Here is a 24347-nt window from a genome sequence, read left to right on the forward strand (position 1 = left end):
GTTGTTCTTAGTGGCAGATGCAGAGTAAGACAGGCTGGTAGGGGTGGGTGGAGGTAGGGAGAGCAGTGTTTCAGCAGTTCCTCCTAAGGGCTTTAATTCTGACCACTTCTGCTTTTAACATTTCTGCTTAACTTTATATTTTCCAAATTAACCAAGGAGCTCTCAGATAAGAGACCTAGGCAGAAGCACTTCTCCTAACATATATTAAACAATGGCTTTTCCACAAGCCACTGACATATTCATTAAGGATTTCCATTCATTCTTTTTTATTCACCAGCCTTCCCAGGGTTGGACTCACCATGTGCTCCATGCAGATGCTAATCTCTCCATCACTATAAAAGGCACCATAGAAACCCACGATGTATGGAGAGTTGCATTCATGTAGGACTTGGAGTTCACGGATAATCTGGTTCCGGATTGCTGGTTTGATCTCTAGGTGAATCAACTGCAAAGTGACAAAAATTTAATTCAATGAATACTTATCAAGCACACAGAAAGAAGGAAAAATCCTGATGGATCACTTCAACTTCAGCACACTTAATGCTCCTATGGGACTCTTTTCTACTTTCATCTTGCAGCATGCCTTATGGAATACCAACACCTTTTCTGAAGTCTTCCAGTCTTGTCTTCTAGTAAAGACAAGTCAGAAGGATAGAGAAGAGAAGGTGACAGCATCAGAATGTCCCAGTAATTCTATCACCTCTGAGCCTTCATCACACAGTGCGGGTCTCATACTTCTTCCTTGCTACAACAGCTCAACAGCCCATAGATGGAATGCTAATGGAGTTAGGAAAACCTGAATTCAAATTTGGTCTCAGGCACTTACTAGCTGTGTGACCCTGGACACATCATTTAACCTTTGTTTGCTTCAGTTTCCTCAACTGTAAAAAAAATGGGGATAATAAAAGCACCTACTTTGCGAGGTTGTTGTAAGGCTCAAATAAAGGTCTTAGCAAAGTGTATGGCACATAACAAGTACATAGAGCAAGTGCTAGCTATTATTATTAAAACCACCACCTATGGCCTCAAGATGTTGCAAACAGGTGTTGCTTTTCCTGACAATATGAATTCTGGATCTTAGGATTTTGCAATCTTGGGCAGTATTAAAAGAGTCAGTGTCTAGGACTAGGCAAGCAATAGTCCTTCAGGATAGTACTCTGTCCAGGTCAGACAACATCTGTACTATTGTGTTCACTTGCATGTACCCCATTTTAGGAAAGACTTTGATAAGCTGTAGAGCATTTGGATGAAGGCAACCGGAACAGTGAATTCCTGAAATCAGGCCATATGAAGCTTGCTGAAGGAACTAAGGATGTTTGCCTCATAAAAGAAAAGATTGAGGGGATACAATAACTGGCTTTATGTATTTGAAGGCTGCCATGTGGAAGAGGGCTTGAACTTGTTCTGCTTGGTCCCAAAGGGCAAAAGTAGGAGCAAGAGGTAGATGTCACAAAAATGTAAACTTAGGTTTGATAACAAGGAAAGGCTAACAATTGGGATTATTGTCAAGTAGAACAGGCTGACTTGGGAGCTGATGATTTCTCTTCAATCTATAAACAGAGGTGGGAAGACTATGATTACAGGCATGTTGTAGAGGGGATGCTTATTTAGTATATGCTGGACTAGAAAGCCTTTAAGGTCCCTCCTCAGATCTGAGATTCTGTGACATCACAGACCTTCTCTTTGGCTTTAATTTAGACAAAGTTTTAGGAGGGCTAGTAACAAGCTGCGGCCCAGAGGAATGTTAGGAGGTTACAGGGGGAACAGGGAGGGAATTGAAGGGCCCTTACAGTCGTTTCATTTGAGGATCAGCAGAGGAAACTGAAGAGGTTTACCCCAGAGACTTAGGGGACATAACTTTTGTGTTCAGGCATCTGAAGGGCTGTCAAGAAAGGATTGGGCTTACTCCACTTGGCTAATGATGGCAGAACCAGGAACAAGCAGTGAGAATTTTTTATTCTTTATTTCTGCTTTAGGAGGAGATTGGATGAAATAGCCTCTGAAGCTCCTTCCAGCATTTAGATATTAAAGGCCTAATATCTGGACCTACACTATTCATCTGATCCTTCTGGACCTTTTGTTCTTTTATTTGACCCTTTGTGTCTGCCTGATCCATAACTTTTGCCAAATTCAACCTGCCCCCTCACCACAACTCAAGTTCAGTCCCACTGACACTTGTGCCCAGCAAAACAGAGAAGGTACACACTAAACCAATAGTTCCCAACCTGTGGATTGCAGAGTTTCTACAAAGTATTCCTAAATCCATAAATATGATAACACGACTTTTGTAGACTGAATAAAAGTTTCATTTTCATGTACGCTATTGCTTTTCAAATGTGTGTAAATGCTACTGTAACAAATATAATATACATTGATTTAATGTGTCAATGAATTCATAGATATTTTTGTAATCAGTATCTTCCCAATCAACAGATACATAGTAAATCTACCATTCTTTGGCATTACAAAGGGGTCCTCCCACTTGCACTAGAGATGCATTAGAGACCATGGGCTCACAGATGTAGAGTTGGAGGGACTCTGGAAGCCATCTAGTCCAATTCTCTTATTTAACAGAAAAGGAAAGTGGGAGCCAGAGAGAGAAAATGATGTGATTGCTTCAAACTCTGATTTGAACAAGAAGACAGAAGTCACTGATGAATCAGTAAATGAATCAAAGGGAAGGTAAGAATGCCAAGTTATGCAGATGGGAGGAGTAGTTTACGTTTTATTGACACTTTAAAAAAACAAACACACACCAGTCATTTCCTAATATGCCTTACCCCTGCCCCATTGAACCCTTTCTTTGTAACAAAGGAAAACTGCTGAACAAAGTAAAAGTGACAATGTAACCGCTACAGAGGATGCAACATTGTGTACTAGAGTTCCCCAAGTCTGAGGTGGGAAGCTCTCTCTGCTACTTATTCTTGGAGTTGAGGGCCATTTCCTACTACTTCAACGCACCTCACTGTAGTCACTGTTTTATTCCTGCTTCAGCATACTTTACTCTGCATCATGTACTGCATCAGTACATGTTTCTCTGAATATCTCACATTTAACATTCCCTAGATAGCAATATTTCTAAGAAACAAGCATTTAGGAAGCACCACCAACTATGTATCCCATGTGCAGGGGACAGCAAGATCAAAAAAGGAAATATACCTACATTCAGGTATGCGGCAGCTTGGTGGTGCAGTGAGCACAGCACTGAAGCCAGAGACTGTCAGACCTGAGTTCAAATCTGGCCTCATATGCTTAGTAGCTGTTAAAACTTAAGAAGTCACTTAACTGCTATCTGCCTCAGTTTCCCCAGTTGAAAAATGGGGATATAATAGCACCTATCTCCCAGAGTTAATGAGTTAATATCTGTAAAGTGTGCAATAAAAATGTTAGCTATTATTGTTGTTGTTACATTCAGTTGGGAAAGACAATAGGTATATCTAAGTAAATGCAAAATAGATACAAGGGAAGGTACTAACAGCGTGGGAGGGAGACAACGAAAGGTTTTTATGCTTGTGAGGTGTTCCAGGATATAGAAACGAGGAGGAAAGTGTGCTCCAAGCATAGGGGATACATAGCTTGGCCGCACAGTTTGTGTAGAGGAGAGGAAATGATGTATATAATAAGGCTCGAAAGACAGGTTATGGTCATTTGAGTTTGATATTAGGAAAAACTAACAATTGGAATTACTGTCAAGCAGAATGGCTGATTCGGGAGATAACATGAAGGGATGTGAAGGTCAAACAGAAGTATTTACGTTTTATCCTGGAGGAGTGACAGTGGGGTGAATGCTACAGCTCAGGTTCTCTCTTTCCATAGAACATGGGTACAACAAACACTGTGCATTCTCAACAAATGACAACCACAGGAGAACGCAGGGCAGAAGAGGCAACAGACTACAGTGGCAAACACCCTAGTCTGGTGATCTGGGTTCTTGTCCTGGTTCTGCCAACTCACTATGTGACCGGGAAAAGTTGCTTAATCTCTTCTTCCTCAAGCTGGCCTCAAAAATACCTTTCAAATAAAAAAATATTTTTGGTCCAATTTTAAAATACTCCATTTACCTAAGCTGTGTAGAACGCAAAATGCCCACAAACATTCAACACATGAGGGACTGGACTCAAAGAGGCTAAGGGACATTTCCAAGGACAAAAGAGGTGATATACTGCAGTGGGAAAGAGTCTGATGATCTGTGTTCTTGTTACTATGTGACCAGGAAAAAGTCCAAACTCAAAGATGCATGGATCTGGGAAGAACAAAGAAACCAGATACTACACTCAAATCAAGAAGCCATTTAAAAAGGAAGCTATTTCATGACATATGTGTATAATGTAATGATATTCATTATCTTATGTTTATAGATTCTGTGCCACTACCTTAGAAGAGTCGTGTTTTACCTGGGGTCCAAACTTTAAAAAAAAAAAAAAGTTTTTTTTGACAACTGTATTCTTATATATTTTATACATTTAAACACAGTTCTGAGGAGTCCAGTCTTACAAGTCTGCCAAGAGTTCATGACACAAAAAAAGGGGAAGATCATTTGCTTTATGCCACTCCCAAGCACAGATGGCCTGCTTCTGCACCAAGAGCAAAGGAAGACAACATGCTGAAAATGGATGGAGCTGGGCTGCAGAAGGTTGGTGACTAAAGATAGCTGTGAGCAGGTCTTTGGAGGTAATCAAGAAGTTGAAATGAAAGAAAACCCATGAAATTTTCTTTAGCAGCCCTCACTCCTCATGCATTCCACCTGGAATCTAGGCCCAGTTATTGTAGGAAAGACAAGATCATCCCCCTTTAAATCCTTTTCAGTCCAAACATGTCCACTCTGCAGTTAATCAACTGAACCCAAGTTTTTAACACAACACAAGGAAACAAGCTGCACAAGCCAAACGGTGCTATGACTCTGCATTCGCTCCCCTACAAGGCACTGCAGGACAGCAGGAAGACGAAGATCCAGAGGCCCGAAGTCAAGCCAAACTTTTGCCACTAACTTTCTGTGGAAATGACAAGTCACTTGTCTTTATACTTTATTTTTTTCCATCTTTAAAATGTAGGTAAAGGCAGAGCCAAGATGACAGAGTAAAGACAGGGACTGCCTGAGCTCTCCCCCAAACCCCTCCAAATACTTAAAAAATTGACTCTAAACAAATCCTAAAGCAGCAGAACCCATAAAAATTGGAGAGAAACAAATTTCCAGCCCAAGACAACTTAGAAGGTCAGTAGGAAAGGCCTGTTGCACCAGGGCGAGAGAGGAACCTACATGGGAAGATATTTGTAACTCATAAGACCTTTCTTATTATCAGGGTAGTTAGAAAGAGCATATATAGACAAAGGGCACAGAGGTATGAGCTGAATATGAAGGGATGATATCTAATAAATAAAATTACAGAGTGAGAGAAGAATGTACTGGGAGAAAGAGAAAGGGAGAAGTAAAATGGGTTAAATTATCTCAAATAAAAGAGGCAAGAAAAAAAACTTGTGTAGTGGGGGGGGGAAGGAGAGGTGAGAGGGAGAGAGTGAACCTTCCTTTCATCAGAACTGGCTCAAAGAGGGAATAACACACACACTCAATTGGGTATAGAAATCTATCTTAGGTAGGAAAGGAAGGGGATAAGAGAAGGGTGGGGGGGAGGTGATAGAAGGGAGGAAGGGAGGAAGATTGGGGGAGGGGGTAATGAGAAGCAAAACACTTGAGGAGGGACAGGATGAAAGGAGAGAGAGAGAGAGGAGAATAAAGGGGGTGGGGTGGACCAGGGAATAGGACAGAGGGAAATACAGTTAGCAATATTAACTGTGGAAAAAAAAATTTGAAGCAAGCTTGTCTGACAAGTCTCATTTCTCAAACATATAGAGAACTGAGTCAAATTTACAAAAATAAAAGCCATTCCCCAACTGAAAAATGATGAAAAGATATGATCAGATTTAAGATGAAGTAATCAAAGCTAGCTGTAGCCCTATGAAAAAATAATCTAACTCGCTATTGATTGGAGAAATGCGATTCTCCAATGCAACTGGAGAAATGCCAAGTATTACCTCATATCTATAGACTGACTAATAGGACAGAAAAGGTAAATGACAAATGCTGGAGGGTACCTGGGAAAAAATGAGACTTTAAGGCACTGTTGGTGGAGTTGTGAATTGATTCAACCATTCTATACAGCAATTTGGAACTATGCCCAAAAGGCTATAAAACCATGCATACCCTTTGACCTAGCAATACTAGTACTAGGTCTGTATCCCAAAAGAGATAAAAAACAAAAAGGAGAAGGAAGTATATGTACAAAAATATTTATAGCAGCTCTTTTCTAGGGGTAAAGAATTAGAAGTTAAACAGATACCCATTAATTGGGGAATGGCTAAACAAATTATGGTATATGATTATGCTAGAATTCTATGGTGCTGTAAGAAATGATGAACAGGATGCTCACAAAAAAACCTGGAAAGACTTGCAGGAGCTGATGCAAAGTGAAATGTTCTGTGTACAAAGTAACAGCAAGTAAGATGATCAGCTGTGAATGACTTAGCTATTCTCAGTAATACAATGATCCAAGACAATTCGGAAGGACTTATGATGAAAAAGAGCTGTTGGTGTCTCCATACAGATTGAAGCATACCTTTTTTCTTACTTTATTTTTCTTTAGTTTTTCTTGTCTATGGTTATTTTTCCCCACAACATGACTATTATGAATGTTTCGCATGACTACACATGTATAACCTATATGGAATTGCTTGCCTTCTCAATGAGGGTGAGGTGGGGTGGGGAGGAAGAGAGAAAATTTGGAACTCAAAAGTTTTAAAAACAAATGTTAAAAATTGTTTTTTGGGGAAAAATAAAATACTAAAAAAAAAAAAAAAGCTTTCAAAAATGCGGATGAGGGAGAAGAAAGGTTGAGAAAAGCTAAAATGAAAGGAGGGCGACAACTGGGCTTCAAGCTCTGGAACAGCCAAGACAGAAAAGGTCCTTTTAAGTCAGAGACCCAAATTTATGACCTCTTTTAGGGTCTTCCTTCCAGTTTTAAATGGTTGAAGTAAATTATACCTACCATGGTGAGAGGAATCAATGCTCAAATAAAACTGAAGAAAAATTTCTTACAATCAGCGTTCTCAAGTTTAATCAAATCTGGAGCTGTCAAGATGGCGGAGTAGAAAGACACACATATGCTAGCTCCCAACCCACAGCCCATAAAATACCTGTAAAGAAGAACTCCCAACAAAATCTGGAGCAGCAGAAGCCACAGAACAACAGAATGGAGGAGATTTCTGTTCCAGAGGGACCTGAAAAACCGACGCCAAAAGTCCATCGCGCACCAGATGGGAGCAGAGCCCAGCCTTGCCTTGGCTGCCAGGCACGGAGAGGAGCAGATCTGAGCAGGCTTCAAGGACGGAATCTCCAGTGGCTGCGCAGGTCCCTCCACCCACAGGCGCCAAAGGTCAGTGAGAGAGTCTTTTTGGGTGGCCAAGAGGGGAGCAGGGTGTCCCCATAACTCAGGCCCCCTTGGGAGGCAGCAGCAGAGGCAGCAGTGAACAAGGGCTCCCAAAGCAGGCAGGAGCTTGGATCCTTTGTTGAAGGTCTTGGCATAAACCCCCTGAGGGAACTGAGTCCCTTATGGCGGCCCTGCCCCCACCTGAGCACCTGAACTTAATATCACACTGAATAGCTGCCCCCGCCCCTGCCGAAAGCCCTGAGGCTGGGAAGCAGCATTTGAATCTCAGCCCCAAAGCGCTAGCTGGGTGGATCTGGAGGCGAGGTGGGTGTGGAAAGGAAACTCAGAAGTCAAGTAACTGGCTGGGAAAACACCCAGAAAAGGGAAAAAAAATAAGACCATAGAAGGTTACTTTCTTGGTGAACAGATATCTCCTCCCATCCTTTCTGATGAGGAAGAACAATGCTTACCACCAGGGAAAGACATAAAAGTCAAGGCTTCTGTATCCCAAACATCCAAAATTAATATTCAATGGGCCCAGACCATGGAAGAGCTCAAAAAGAATTTTGAAAATCAAGTCAGAGAGGTGGAGGAAAAACTGGGAAGAGAAATGAGAGAGATGCAAGAAAAGCATGAAAAGCAGGTCAACACCTTGCTAAAGGAGACCCCAAAAAATGCTGAAGAAAATAACACCTTGAAAAACAGGCTAACTCAATTGGCAAAAGAGGTTCAAGAAGCCAATGAGGAGAAGAATGCTTTAAAAAGCAGAATTAGACAAATGGAAAAGGAGGTTCAAAAGCTCACTGAAGAAAACAGTTCTTTCAAAATTAGAAAGGAACAGATGGAGGCTAATGACTTTATGAGAAACCAAGGAATCACAAAACAAAACCAAAAGAATGAAAAAATGGAAGATAATGTGAAATATCTCATTGGAAAAACAACTGACCTGGAAAATAGATCCAGGAGAAACAATTTAAAAATTATGGGACTACCTGAAAGCCCCAAAGAGCCTAGATATCATCTTTCATGAAATTATCAAGGAAAACTGCCCTGAGATTCTAGAACCAGAGGGCAAAATAAGTATTCAAGAAATCCACCGATCACCACCTGAAAGAGATCCAAAAAGAGAAACTCCTAGGAACATTGTGGCCAAATTCCAGAGTTCCCTCGTCAAGGAGAAAATATTGCAAGCAGCTAGAAAGAAACAATTCAAGTATTGTGGAAATACAATCAGGATAACACAAGATCTAGCAGCTTCTACATTAAGGGATCGAAGGACTTGGAATATGATATTCCAGAAGTCAAAGGAACTAGGACTAAAACCAAGAATCACCTACCCAGCAAAACTGAGTATAATACTTCAGGGGGAAAATTGGTCTTTCAATGAAATCAAGGACTTTCAAGCATTCTTGATGAAGAGACCTGAGCTGAAAAGAAAATTTGACTTTCAAACACAAGAATGAAGAGAAGCATGAAAAGGTAAACAGCAAAGAGAAGTCATAAGGGACTTACTAAAGTTGAACTGTTTACATTCCTACATGGAAAGACAATATTTGTAACTCTTGAAACTTCTCAGTATCTGGGTAGTTGGTGGGATTACACACACACACACACACACACACACACACACACACACACACACACACACAGAGCACAGAGTGAATTGAATAGGATGGGATCATATCTTAAAAAATGAAATTAAGCGGTGAGAGAGAAATATATTGGGAGGAGAAAGGGAGAAATGGAATGGGGCAAATTATCTCTCATAAAAGAGGCAAGCAAAATACTTTTTAGTGGAGGGAAAAAGAGGGGAGGTGAGAGAAAAATATGAAGTTTACTCATCACATTCGATTAAAGGAAGGAATAAAATGCACCCTCATTTTGGTATGAAAACCTATCTTACAATACAGGAAAGTGGGGGAGAAGGGGATAAGCAGGGTGGGGGGGAGGATGGAAGGGAGGGCAATGGGAGGAGGGAGCAATTTGAAGTCAACACTCTTGGGGAGGGACAGGATCAAAAGAGAGAATAGAAGCAATGGGGGGCAGGATAGGATGGAGGGAAATATAGTTAGTCTTACACAACACGACTATTATGGAAGTCATTTGCAAAACTACACAGATATGGCTTATATTGAATTGTTTGCCTTCCCAAAGGGAATGGGTGGGGAGGGAGGGATGAAGAGAAGTTGGAACTCAAAGTTTTAGGAACAACTGTCGAGTTCTGTTCTTGCTACTAGGAAATAAGAAACACAGGTAATGGAGTATAGAAAGTTATCTTGCCCTACAGGACAAAAGAGAAGATGGGGATAAGGGAAGGGAGGGATGATAGAAGAGAGGGCAGATTGGTGATAGGGGCAATTAGAATGCTCTGTGTTTTGGGGTGGGGGGAGGGGACAAATGGGGAAAAAATTTGGAACCCAAAATTTTGTGAAAATGAATGTTAAAAGTTAAATAAATAAATTTTAAAAAATAAAATAAAATAAAAATAAATTTAAAAAAAATCTGGAGCTGTCCTTCAATATCTAAAACAATTCTCCATCAAGGTAGAAATTCTTTTTAGATCACAGGATGTCAAAGATCCTTAAACTCTCCAAAGAGACAAGCTCCTTATCTTTAACCCTTAGCGTTTTCCTCCTCAATCACATTGTAACCATTTTCTTTCCTGTGCTCTAGTCTAAAGCAAGCAAGGGCTCAAAATGTTACTTCTGGCTTTGAGAAGACTACCTGCAGTGAGAATAAAAATAGAATGCATTCAGACAAAAGCACTATCCTCCATCAGGAAAAAGAACAGTACCTCAGGAGAAAAGGATAAAGATCTGCAGAGCTACAGAGCAAAAGAAGCCATGTTATTTCCAGTACAGGCAAGACCCTTACAAGCTAATGCTTGGATCCGTAAAAATTCACTTGGGCAGGGAATAATCAGATTTCAAATAAAGCAATTTGATACTTATAGAGCATAAGTACTTCTCTGATCAAAAAAGTACAGTTTACCCACAAAGCTCTGGCAACCTCCAGAACACACAGAACTTAGAATAAAATCATAGAAATGATGTGATCAGAAGTCACTTCTAAGAAAACTCATTTCTCACCAAATTTCCTAAAGGCTACTAAGTGCTTATAAGCCTTAAGACACTCTTTAATCACAAAGTATTATTAATAAAAAGTTCTGAAGAGGTTATATCATACAGTAGGAGGAAAGGACATCCAACAATGTTAAGCAAGGTTCTAAAAGATGACAAATATTTTACCATCACAGTTCAATGGCTCTGGAAAAGTGGTTTGGTGTAAATGGTTTGGTGTATCTGGTCTCCAGTAGCCCAATAAATTCAACTAATCTATCCCCAGTAGAGTTCAAAGTCTCAGGTCTACAGATCTTATGCAATGCCCTGTTGTGAGATAAATATGAAGTCCAAACTTTTAAACAGTTTTTTAAAAAAGCATTTGAGCCCATGTGGACAAAAATATTTATGGCAGTTCTTTTTCTGGTGGCAAAGAATTGGAAACTGAGGGGGTGACCATCAATTCAGGAATAATGAACAAACTATGATATATAACAGAGTACTCTTGTGCTGTAAGAAATAATAAAGGACATGGTTTCAGAGAAACCTGGAAAGATTTGTATAAACTCATGAAGAGTAAAGTGAGCAGAATCAGAACAATTTATGTGATAACATTATTATAAAGACAAACAACTTTGATAGGTGATTGAAACGGAGTATAGAGTGGAACACTGTTTTTTGCATATGATCAATGAAAATTTGCTTTACTTGGCTATACATGTTAATAATATGGGTTTTGTTTTTCTTGCTGTCTCAGTGGAAGAGAAAGGGAGGTAAGAGAGAGATAAAATAGGTCTTTAAAAAGAATAAAAACTTAATTTTTTAAAAGTGGATTTGATCAGATTCTTTTCCTCCCTTGCTGGAGAACAGATAATTCTTCCTGTCCAATAGATACTCTGAGGGAATGGGTGGTCTTTTTGGAACAAACACTCCTTCCATCATTTTGAAAGGCAACCCCACCCCATCATTTCACCCTCAGCAAATTGTCCAAATCTGGGCAAAAGTCATCCAAAAAAGAATCCACCCATTCACTGAAGGCTTCCCATGGTCCTCTAATATCTTAGGCCCTAAGACTTCAGTGAAGCCAAGGTCAAGATTCAAAGGGAAGGTAAGAGTAACAATGTATATGTCCACAATGTTTTATGTTTTACAACATGCTTTCCCTTGAAACAAACTAATGATGGAGGCAATACAAGTATCCTCATTTTGCAGATGAGAAAACTTGGCTCAAAGAAAGGAGACCAAGGGTTACGAAAGTGGTGAGTACTGAAGTCAAGATGTGGAAAGTAACACATGCAAGGAAGTCTATATAGCCAGTTTCTGTCATCAATAAGAAGGTGCTCATTTCTAGCAATGAAATCAGATGCTGCTGCCTTGGTATCAATGGATAAAATAAAATCTCTGAACATCAGTAAATCAGACTATTATCAACTGCAGCTCCAAGGGACATACATAGAAGAAGCTTCCCTGTGCTTCAGGCTCTATGAAAACGAACAACTCCCTTGCAGCAGTGGAGGCTAGCAGCCTGCTTACCTTTCGGGCCATGATGAGGCCTGAGGGTCTATGCTGTACTTTGGTGACCACCCCACCATTGCCAGCTCCCAGCTCAGAGATCCTCTCAAAGTCATCATCCTTCAGCTCCCCCACCTTTGCCTTCTGGGTGAGGAAAGCTTCCAGTCGCTTCTTTTGCTGCTCATCAAGCTCTAGCTCTTCTAACTTTTTCTGCAGATCTGCCAGATTCGCCCTACAACCACAGGGATGTTGGTAATGAGGGAGACAGGAAAAAAAGACTGGTCAGCCATCTGAAAGTGTAGATCATTCCATTCCTTGTCTAAAGGCGCCACCAGGGGCTATAAAAAGCCTTGGGATTCCAAGGGCTTACCACTACTACTAATAATAATAGATGACATTTCTCTAGCAGTTTAAGGTTTGCAAAGCATTTTAAATATTTTTTATCATTTGACCTTTAGAACAGCCCTGCAAAATAGATAGTACAAATATGATTATTCCCATTTTACAGATGAAGAAACAGAGACTCAAAGCAGTAAGTGACTTGCCAATATCATACCACTAATATGTGGCGGACCAAGTTTTTGAATTCAGATCTTCAGGCTTTAAGTCTAGTGCTATTTCTACTATACTAAAATCCCCTCTCTAGTTTAAACTTGGTAGTTTAGTAGTTTTCGTAGTTTAAAACTTGGAAAGATAGAATATAAGACAGAGCCAAGACCAGGGAAGAAAATGTGTAAGGAGGTTTCAATATTCCCAATAGTGAGGCAAGACCATCATTCACATTAAACATCAGAGGTAAATGAATCTCTGCCATAAAGCAGTAAGGAGACAACTCATGACATCCCTGCATGCTCTCTTTGGTCCTTGGTAAGTCTAAAGAGGCTGGGTTTATAAAAAAGGACAAGCTCTTTGAAAGTGGCTCCAAACAGACCAGCCTTCTCTTTTGCACACTACAACTCATTCATTCACGTAGGCCAAGCCATAAACCTGCCTGATTCGCTCAACTCCAACAGCACCTGAACTAGAAGGGCTTGACTGTTTGCTGCCTGGGAGCTAGCCCAGCCTGGTGACTTTCCCTGGAGCTGCAAATTCATCATGAAGAGTCTGAGGAGAGGCCTTCCCTGTCCATATTCCATAATTATCTGCCACTCACTGTTCAAACATCTTCCTTTGGTTCTGTCTCCCTTCAGAGTTCCCAGATTTCATCTCCCTTCACTAAGTACAACTCCATTTTCACATCCCCCACTCATGTTCTCTCTTCTTTATCCAACCTGGGTTTCTTTGTATTGTTTCCCCTAAGATCTCTGTTTTCCTTTCATCCCTTGTACCCCCCCCACCTCTCTGTCCAAGCCCTGCACACCTCCCTCCGCCCCTTCTCCTCTATGCAAAGCAGTCTAGTGGTCAGAAGACCTGAGTTCAAATCCAAGACCTACTATTTACCACTTGTGATTTGACCTTGGGCATAGTCATAATCTCCCTGAGCATGTTTCCCCATTGATAAAATTGAAAAAGGGGAGAAAGATGCTTGGATTAAATGGTACAGGAGAAAGAGGGTTGGGTCTGAAGTCTCAAAGGCCCTAGGTTCAAACCCCAATTTTGTCACTAGTACCAGTGTAACCTTGAGTAAGTCACCGGACCTTTCTGGGCCTCAGTTTCCTCATCTGTAAAATGAGGGGGGGTTGGATTAGATGATCTGAGGTCTGTCCTCCAACTTTAACCTTACCACCACGACCCCTTCCCCTCTTCCCCAAGCTCCCCTATACGTGTATCCTTCGGCCCCCTTCAGGACCCACACTCCTCCCTTTCTATCGTTTCCCCCTTCTTGGGTCACCCTCTTCAGTAACTAGTAAGCGTTTAATAAATGCTTCTTGACTTTGCTCGTGGAGCTGACTCCCTTAGGACCATGAACGTATTGTCCCTCTCCCAAGCCCACTCCTCGCCATTTATTCCTTCCCAGAACCGCCCCTCCATCCACCCCTTCCCGGGGTGGGATGTGCCGCCCCGCCGTCCCTTTCCAGGTGTGGGGTCCACGCGGCGGGGAAGGCCCGGCCTCTCAAGTCGGACAGGAGCAGGGTTCGAATCCGGCCCGCCGCTCCCCGGCCGGGTTACGTCGGGCCGCTCCCTCGCGCTCCGCCGGCCGCCGCGGCTTCACCCGCGAAGGGAGGGAGTGGGCCGGCCGACCTCCCCAGCCGCCCCCTCCCGGCCCCGCCCGGCCCGAGCACTCACTCGGACGCGCCCTCGCTGGTGGGGGACGGGCCCTCGGCGATGGTGGGGGTGATGTTGAGCTCCGGCAGCACCGGCTTCCTCTTGGCCAGCATCGGGGCTTCCCGGGGAGAGGGGGGCGGGGGCGGGGGTGGGCGCGGCTGCAGCGCCTCTAGCCGGGGCCCATAGGGGAGGAGGCGCCCCCGGCTCCCGCTCGAACCGGCCCGGCTTCGGCTCCCGCTCCGACTCCGGCCCCGGCCCCGCAGGGACCTTCGGCCTAAGCGAGCCCGGGGCTGGGGCAGCGGCCTTCGGGGCGGAGCGGAGAGGGCGGCTCCAGACGGGAGCAGGGGCCGCACGGAGGCCGCAGAGGCCGGACCCGCACGGGGAACTGGGGCCGGGGGCCAGGACAGGCCGGAGCCGCCGCTCGAAGGCGCTTGGGCCGGGGCCGGGGCCGAGCTAGGCTGACGCTGCAGCTGGAGGGGAGGGAGGCGGAGGTAAGGGGCGGAGGAGAAAAGCCCGCCCCGGAGTCTCGCGAGAGCCGCGCGAGGGAGCCGAAGTCCCCTTCTCTCCTCCCTCCCTTTCCCCTTCCCGCACCAGCCTCAGCGCGCATGCTTCCCGGGGCAGCTGAGGGGCTCGCGGCGGGGGCTGCGAGGGAGGCGTGAGGGACGAGAGGAGGGAAGGGCAGATGGAGGAGAGAGGGCAAGGCCGAGTCCTACGCCGAGCTGCCGTGTTGAGTGACTTGGGGCCGCTGGGGACGAACCCAGAAGGACCGAATGGAGTTCCCCGGGGTGGGGGGAGCTGGGGGCAGAAGGAAGGACCGGGAAGGCGGAGACGTCTTGGTCTCCGACTGCGTCCGCTGCCAGGAGACTCCAGGGCCACGGACTTCAATGCGCTCCTTTACCCAGAAGTCACGCCAATAGCTGAGCTAGTCCCAGTTCTACAGGGAATCCCCTCCTAGCGTTAGGAAACCCTTGGCTGCCCGGCGCAGGAGACTGGACTAGAGCTGGCACCAAGGCTGTCGTTGGGTTGAGGGGCAGGTCCAGACCCCAGGGCTCCCGAAGCCCGAGTCAGGGTCCTTTGCGCTGTATGGCAACTGCCTCTTCATACCTAGGACTTCATCCCTAGGGGAGATCCCTTTGTAATCCTATGGAAGGAATTGTGCTTCAGGAGGGAATCCATGTACGGTTAAGTCTACCTGGCAACTGTGGACTGTGGAGGGGTGCCCAAAGGATCACCTAAAAAAATTTGAGTACCCATGATGCCACCTGCTGTGCTAGGCTTTCAGGGTACAAATCCAAATAGAAATAATTTATACTCTTAGGAGCTTCTACTCTGTGGGGGGAAACTATGTATATATGTTTACACGTATATAGGCAGAATAAGTATAAATACAGAGCAGTTAGGAAGAGAGGGCACTAAACGGTTGGAATGAGGGTGTCTGGAAGCAAGAGAGGGATTTTATGAGGTAGAGATGAGGAGGGAGTGCCTTCCAGGAATGGGAGGGAATAACCACTGCAAAGGCTCAGAAAGGGAAGTTCCCCAGAGAACAAAGAAAAAGGTCAATTTGACAGGACTCAGGAAAGAGGAACAATGTATAAGGAGGCTGGAAAGACAAGTTGGGGCCGTGACCTTAGAGGCAATAAGGAACCACAGGAGTTTGTTGAGTAGGGTAGTGAGATGGTCAGACTAACAATTGAGGAAAACCACTTAGCTGTGCAGAATGGTGATGAATAAGGAGACAAAGTAAGAAGCCAATTGTGAGAAGTGATTCTAGTCTTAATTAAAATGGCAACTATATGAGCAGCAAGAATGGAACAAGAGACAGAGGCAAAACTGGCAAGATTTACAACTGATTGGAAACATGAGGCTAGAGAGAGTGAGGAGTTGAAAATGACACTGAAATTGTGAACCTGGGAGACTGGAAGAATGGGGGTTCCTGTTACAAAAACAGGAAAGCTCTGAGGAAGAGTGGACTTGAGGGGAAAGATAGTAAGTTCTGTTTTGGACAAGTTAAGTTTGAGATGCCTAGAAGACATTCTGTTTGAGATGTTTCAATAAGCAATTGGTGATATGGGACTGAAGTTCCGAGAAGAGACTATATAAATATAATTAAATTCATGGAAACAGATGAAATTGCCAAGAGAGAAGGAAGTCCAGGGCAGACTGTGTTGAGAAACAAAGCTAGTGATCATGAAATAGATGGCAACTCAGCAAAGAAGACTAGAGGGAGAAAATAGGAGGACCAGGAGGAAATAGTGTCATGACAATTTAGACATGACAAAAAGAGAAAGCAGTTAATCCTTAAATGCAGTAAAGATTGAGGACTGGGGAAAAAATATCAAGTATATCTACTAAAGATCATTGGTAACTTTAGAGAGAACAGTTTCAGTTGAATCAGAAGCCAGATTGCAAATGATTATCAACTGTGAGAGAAAATAAAGGTAGCAAGTGTACACAGATTTCTTGGGAGTTTGCCTGATTTTAAGATTATAGATTTAGAGCTGGAAGGGACCCCAGAGGTTATCAAGTCTAACCATATTATTTTACACATGAGGAAACTAAGGTACAAATTACATGACTTGTTCAGGGTCACACAGCTTGGATATCTGAGGTGAAATGTCATCCTGTCTCCAAGTTCAATGCACTTGGACTTGGCTTGTTATAGATTTATGGGAGTTTTGTAGTTTGTCTTCTCAAGGTACAAAAGCTCCCTCCCCCTCTTTTCCTATGTTTATCATCTGAGAATGTTCTGAGCTACAGCCCTTCCCTGTTATTTATCTTTTCATTTTTTGCTGATTAGAAAAAATATCTTTCTTAGTATATCTATTTCCTGTCTCCAGAGACTGGCATATGTCCTCACTTTCTTACCCTAGGAAATGAAAATCTTAATTGTTTTTAGATTATATTTAATCCAAGGCTATAATGTTTATCTATTTCAGGAATAATAGGGTATTAGTAGCCTACATATATACATATAGTACTTCTCTCTAGAATTCATAGTGCACTATGGACTTTACTTTATCACATTAGTTTTCTTGTGCAGGATAGGTAGTTAACAGGCTGACTGAAGAATATTATGAAATCTTCCTCCTTGAGGATATCTGAGAGTAAAAGATGATCATTGGAGGACATCTTAGACTCCCTAATGATCATTATCTTCATTTTTCACCTGAGGAAACTGAGATCAACAGAGATGTGACACACTAGAGAAACACAGGACTCAGAATTTCTAATGACTGATTATGTGGATATGGCTAAATGAGGACTGTATATCCAAATAATTGTTTTCTCTGATTGGAGCAAGTAAAGATGTTTTTGGTTTGTAGCTATAACTCTTTGCAACTATAGGCAATTTGGAATTCTGGGTCTTAAACTTATTATCAGAACAAAATATTTGAATGTCAAGATAGTACATTGCTCCATTTCAACTTATTTAATTTTGCAAACATATTAAAGACTCACAGATCTACACAATAGGCAGAAAAAAAGTAGAGAGGACATTCCAGGAATAGTGAAGAACATGAAGAAATTCATGAAAACTCAGGGCATATTCACAGGGAAAAGTAGGAGAGTAACATGATAAGATTAATGAATAAGGAAAATAGGTCTGTCAATGAACGGTTTGAAGCTTAACATTAAAAAACAACTAAGATGAGGTAGCTAGGTGACACAGTAGATAGAGCACTGGCCCTGAAGTTAGAAGGACCTGAGTTCAAATCCAGCCTCAGACAATTATTAGTTGTATGACCCTGAGCAAATCACTTTACCCCAATTGCCTCCCAAACAAACAAAAACAACTAAGATCATGGCAAGTGGTTCCATCATTTCCAAATTCCATTGTCAAATAGAAGAAGAAATGAAAGCAGTGTCAGATTTTATAATCTTGGCCTCACTGCAGCCATGAAATTAAAAGATGATTGTTCCTTGGAAGGAAAGCTATGGCAAATCTGGACAGTATACTAAAAAGCAGAGACATCACCTTACTGACAAAAGTCCACCTAGTCAAAGCTATGATAATGTATGGCTGTGAGAGTTGGACTATAAGGACAGCTGAGAGTCACAGAACAGATGCTTTCTAATTGTGATGCTGGAGAAGACTTTTAAGAGTTCTTTGGACAGGACGGAGATCAAATCACTTAATACTTAAAAGAAAACAGTTCAGATTCTCATTTAAAGGACAAAACTGAAGCTGAAGCTTAAATACTTTGGTTACATAATGAGAAGACAGGATTCACTGGAAAGACCCTGAAGCTGAGAAAGATTGAAGTCAAAAGAAGAAGGATATGGTAGCCAGCAGAGAAGTAACTGGTAGATGGAGACAGTGGGGATGGAGAGGGGGGATGAAAGAAGGAACAATATGCTGAAGAAGATGGAATGGACTTGAATCACTTGTGCATGTAGAGAGGTTTGCCTTATCAGGGAGAAGAGTCACCTCTTTATTCAAGACAAGGCTAAAGGAGATGGTGAAGTCATCTGAGTAATCTGATATAAAGAGGAGGGGAGACAAGTTGGGGCCATGACCCTAGAGGCAATAAGGAACCACAGGAGTTTGGTGAGTAGGGTAGTGAGATGGTCAGGCCAACACTTAAGGTTGGACAAATAGACTCAATCTTTTTTTCAGTGAAATATGAAGAAAGGTCCTCAGTTTAGAAGGTATAGAAATGGGGAGCCAAGGGAAGACTTAAGGAAGGATGAAAAAATTTGGAAAAGATATGGTAAAGATAGTGAATCAGTTTAGGAAGGTGTAAAAAAACTGCTTTACCTAAGTAAAGGCCCAGTTGAAATTATATAACATAAATGTGTAGTGAACCCAGTCAGCACAATTTCCTAAGTTATGCCAGCCTCAGGTGCTCCTGAAGCATATGAATAAGAAGCAAAGGCAATAGACGGTAGGACTAATCCAAGATTGGGGCTTGGCAAGGAATGATCAGATGGCAAGGAATGATCAGTGTGGGATAAAATAGCAATGGAGTGCTGAGGACAGTGTAGACTTGAAGTAGTTCACCAAAGTGTCAAGATAGGGAAAGAAAGAGAGTGTTAGATAAGGGATTGGAGGATATGGTGACAGGGTTGGGAGTTCTAAGGAAAAGGAAAAGATGGAATGATAAAAGATTATGATTAGGTAAAGGGATTTCAGTTGATGAACATGGAAATGAAATACTTTTAAGTGTTGACAAGATCAAGGATATGACCATTTGTGTGGGTAGCTGAGGTAGAATGGAGGATTAGTTTCATGGGAAATTGGTAGATTGAGGAACTGGAAATTAGAGTGTTTGGGGGAGCATCAATATGTATGTTGAAGTCCCCAAGTATGAGGGTGGGAATTGGGGGAGGAAAGAAAGACTGAGAACTGAGCACTGAACTAATTGAATAAGAAAAAAGGGTGTCTTGGGAGTGGGTAGATAATAGTTTCTCCAATCTTGATTGGGTGATAAATATGGATTGAATGAACCTCAAAGTAGGAGAGGTTACTGAGTGATGGTAGCAGAAGGAGAGCCTGGAAATGGCAATTCACAACAAAGGGTATTGTTGTGACATGTGACAACTAGTCACCACAACTAATGAGGGAAGAGGGAAGGTATGTGTGAAAGTGCAACCAGTGCTGGAAGGGGTGGTCAGGGAGGCCAAGTTATCAGAAAAATCTCAGTGAAAGCAAGAGGATGAAAGGAATGAGAAAGGAGAAGGTGTAAGATCTGTTTATCCACTGTGGAACAGTACTTTCCAAAAAGCACAAGACCAGTGGAAAGGGAAGGTAGATTGAGGGGTAGAGAAGGATTGAGGAGAATGGGAGTAAGAGAATGGGCCGTGGAGAATAGGGTTTCTACAATGATGGCTGGGAGTTCTGAATCACTGGGATGGGTAAACTACAATGGGTTTAGAGTAGGCTAACCACTGAGGAATGAGGCCTGGAAGATTAGTAGTGACAACACTGGTTGCAACACATTTTGGATGGGCAGAATATTCCTTATTCATCAAATGTTTATTGAATGCCAGCTATGTGCACAGCATTGTGCCATTAGGTGAGAGAGGCAATTAGATTGTGTAGAACCCTCCCTAGATGACCAACTTTGTGGCAAATGGTGAAGTTGAGTCTTGTGAGGCCTAGGAGACCCACCTCACGACAGGCAGGAACAGGCAAAGGTGTGGCCTTGGGAGTCCGGACACAAGGAAGGAGCTTGCAATGCAAGGTGGATCTGGTCTGAGAACTCACTAGAGAAGGCTACCGGCTGAAACCTGAAGCTGGAAGCTTCAATGGGCCAGTGGGGCACTCTGGGAAGACTCAAGAGTGATGAGGAGAAGGGCAAGGAGGGGGAAAGTGGGGTGAGCTGAATTAGAACTAATGCTGGGGCAGGTTGGCAGACTGAATGTGGGGCTCCACAGGAAATTTAAAGGGCAAAAAGAGAGGCCATGTAAGGTGTGCTACCTTCCATCTAGCACTAAGCTCTTTGAGGGCAGAGATCATGTCTTATACTTCTTTTGTGTCCTTCTCAGTACCTACTTAGTACCAATGTTTTGCACTCAGCTGGCATTCAATAAACATCTGCGGAATAAGAAACATTCTGCTCCTCCAAAATGTGTTGCAACCAGTGTTGTCAACACAGCTGGCAAAGCAGCAGCTTCAAGGACCTCATTGTTAGTGCACCTCTATTGCTGTTCAGGATTAAGTACAGTCAGACCTAAGTAAACTGTCATCTATTAACAAGAATGACTTGTGCACAACGGAAAGCAAATCACCTAGAACAGGTATGACTGGAAAGGGTGGTGGGCTGGTCACAGAGCCAGCAGCAGCTGGGTGGTGAAGTGAATAGAGGGCTGGGCCCTCAACATACTTAGCTACGTGACCATAGGCAAGTCACTGCAACTCTATTTGCCTCAGTTTCCTCAACTGTAATAGAATAATAGCACCTACCTCCCAGGGTTGTCATGAGGGTCAAATGAGATAATTACAAAGGACTTTGTAAACCTTAAAGCCATATATAATGCAAGCTACTGCCACTGTTGTTGCAATTATTTTATTATTATTGAAGTGTTGTACTGGTACCACACAAAATATTGAAAGAACCAGATTAAGGTCTCTGGTATGTTGGGTATATCCTCTATACTATGGAGGATTTTGTGAAAGAGAATTGTATCCAATGAATTGCCCGGTATCTACATCTGAGGAGAAAGTACTGAAGCGGTGAAATAATGAGTCCATCAAAGCATGGTCAAATGATCTGGCAAAGCTATTTGAGAAGCCAGAGAGTATTGTGGTTGTTATTCTGAGACATTAAAGATCTGTGATTTTTGTCCAGCCCATTCCTGAGGCTCAGAAGGATTAAATGATTTGCCCGTGGGAATGTATAAGTGTCTGAGACAGGATTCAAACCCAGGTTTTCCCGTCTCTGAGTTTAGCATTCTACCTAGGTACCATACAACCTCTCTACTGGCATATAATAAGTACTTAATGAATGCTTGTTGATCAATAGAAATGGAATTACATTTGTAATTTGCCACATTCTGAGGCAGAGGAGGAGCCCTGGTAGGGGTATGCTAGAGTTTGCTAAAACCAGGTTGGGAGAGCTGATTGTTATATTTTCAGTATGAGCATTTTATATTTCAGAAATTGGCAAATGCTGCAAATCAGGGCTTGATTTATTGTTTTCATTGATTGTCTAGATTTAAGAAAGTGATGAAGAAAATATTAATAATGCAGATAAAACTTAAAAGTGTGTTGTGATCATATGTAAAAACAAATACATATGTGTAAATTGTATGAATATGTATGGATATGTATGTGTGTATGTGTGTGTGTGTATAATCTGGTTGTTAAGTATTTACCAGTATATCCCTGTTTGGGAGTGACAGCTACTTCCAGCCCAGTCCTCACAGCCATCATCCAGGGAACCAACTCCTAAGGAGAAGGAGCCAATAACCCTTAATAACTGCCATACACAAGGCAGGGTAGCCAGCCAAGCTGAGGCAGCAGAACACTCTGAGGGAGAGATAGGAGACAGCATGGGCAGTGTAGATTGGACCACTACCGTCACTTTGGTCATTACCTCTCCTGAGACCCCTGTGGAGACCCAGAACCCAGGAGCCTTGGGAAGAGCAACTCTTCCTACCCAATGTGATGCCCACAGCCATCATCTTGAGAACTGACCCTTGTGTAGATAGAGCCTGGCAACTGCTCCTACAGGCACTACAGCCATAGCTACTGAAGACGCAGAAAAAAATGTTCTTGCCACCAAAGTCCTTGGCACAGTCAAAAGATGAAACAAATAGGATTTTATCAATGAAAATGGCATTGAGCAAGAGGCATTGCCATCTGTTTTGCCAGTTTACATGCAGAACCATAAGACTTACTTACAGCTTAGAACCTTCCATAGGTGTTGTCTGTCCCATAGGAATGTGCGTCCCTTGCAGGCAGGGACTGGCTTGCTTTTCTATTTGTATAGCTCAGCACAGTGCTTTGCACATAATGTTTAATAAATGCTTCATTCGTTCATTTATTATTAACAACCTATAATTAACACTCCAATTATATGAGAATGTTATCCTTATTGTCACCATTGATTATGATATTATTATTATATTAATAACATATTATTGGAAATTTATTGTTAATAATATAGATTAGGTTCTTCCATACTCTTATAGGTCTTCTGTTTGGTCTGAAATTGGTTCTGCTATGTCACAAGGAACTGGTGAGCTTCCTTGAGTGTGTTCCAGCTCCTGGCCTTTAAAAGCATCATTGCATAATGTGATGCACTGGCATGTGTCAGAATTCAGTGGCAGACTTCAGGTGCCAGCATATGTGGATATAACCTTAGTTATAGTACATAGTTCATATAGTACATAAGTTCTTCTTATAGCACATAAGTTCAAAGTTGGGGGCTGACTCTGAAAGACTGCCCATTTGCTTTTTGGCGTCAGGCAAAAGATCATTTGCATGCTGCTTTGCATGTGGGCTTACAAACCATAATCATTCTCTCTGTACTATAGTTTTAGAAGCCTGGTGAAATATTTAGATAAATTAAGTTTCCTAGATTAACAAAAGCATACTCTATGATCACAGAAAATTTTTAAACCTCTTTAGTAGAAGATGGAGTTGGAATTATTTGTGACAGCAGAAATCAAGCTGGGCTGAAAATCAGAAGATTTAGGGTAAATTCCAGTTCTACCATTAACTCACTTTGTAACTTTGAGTGGAACACTAATCTTTTGAGGGCCTCAGTTTCCTTATCTATAAAATGAGAAGATTAGACTTGATCTCTGAAGTATCTTCCAGTTCTAACATTCTATGACCCTTTAAATTTAAAAAGGTGATTCAAAGCAATCTACTTATAACCTATCAGTAAACGAAACCCAAGTCACTGTATTTACTTAATGTCTTGGAAGTAGTAGATTTCCCCTTACTTAGGGGTCTTCTAGTAAAAGTTGAAGGACAGGTAGGTGTGGATAGAGCACTGGGCCTGGTATGTGACCTAGCTGCGTGACCCTGGGCAAGTCACTTCACCTTGTTTGCCTCAGTTTCCTCATCTGTAAAATGAGCAGGAGAAGAAATAGAAAAACATTGCAGGGTCTTTGCCAAGAAAATTCCAAATGGGGTCACAAAGAGTTGGATATGACTAAAACACTGAACAACAGTAAAAGCTGAATAAGCTCTTTTGAGGAATGCTATAAAGCAAAAGTATCAAACTTCCCACTAGCAAAACTCCCAAATGCTGCCTGAACTAGATTAAAATGTAATTGGAACATGCTTAACAAAATAAATAAAAATATAATACAACATAGATAATGTTAATTTGTGGTTTTCTGAGTCTGTCCCAGCTTCAGGGATGGTTTCTATTTGAGTTTTACAGCACTGTTATAGAGGAAATTCTTATACAAGTATAAATTGAATTCTGTGACCTCTGAGGTCCTTTCCATTCTAAGATTGTGATTGTGTAATTAATTACGTTTCACTTCCTCCTAACCTACTGGTAATCAAAGTGATATTGCTGGTTCCCTATGTCACCAGGTTTTGCTTGAGTTTGTGATAAGCTGTCTTCAGGCAGAAGAATCCAATTTTGGTTCTGATGAAATGGCATAATTTCTCTGTTCAAAGTATCAAACTCAAGGTCTCCGGAAGAGCAATGACTTTTGTGCAGAGCAATTAAAAATAACCTAG

The 24347-nt window shown here is 42.2% G+C and overlaps 1 protein-coding gene across 2 annotated transcripts in view; it reads right to left on the reverse strand.

Moving 5' to 3' along the window:
- Positions 1–14686, reverse strand: part of MAP2K2 (mitogen-activated protein kinase kinase 2) — a 37060-nt gene extending 22374 nt beyond the window's left edge. Inside the window, exons 1-3 of one of the 2 annotated variants that reach the window (XM_072601804.1) lie at positions 14219–14686; positions 12014–12224; positions 299–445 (exon numbers count right to left, since the gene is read on the reverse strand). In XM_072601804.1, coding sequence (XP_072457905.1) covers positions 299–445; positions 12014–12224; positions 14219–14310 — 450 coding nt within the window. In that variant the 5' untranslated portion in view covers positions 14311–14686. The remainder of the gene's footprint in view (positions 1–298; positions 446–12013; positions 12225–14218) is intronic. The other variant, XM_072601805.1, reaches the window with a different exon arrangement.
- Positions 14687–24347: the final 9661 nt, after the last annotated feature.

This window comes from Notamacropus eugenii, chromosome 4, assembly GCF_028372415.1.
Source record: "Notamacropus eugenii isolate mMacEug1 chromosome 4, mMacEug1.pri_v2, whole genome shotgun sequence".
Lineage (NCBI taxonomy): Eukaryota > Metazoa > Chordata > Mammalia > Diprotodontia > Macropodidae > Notamacropus > Notamacropus eugenii.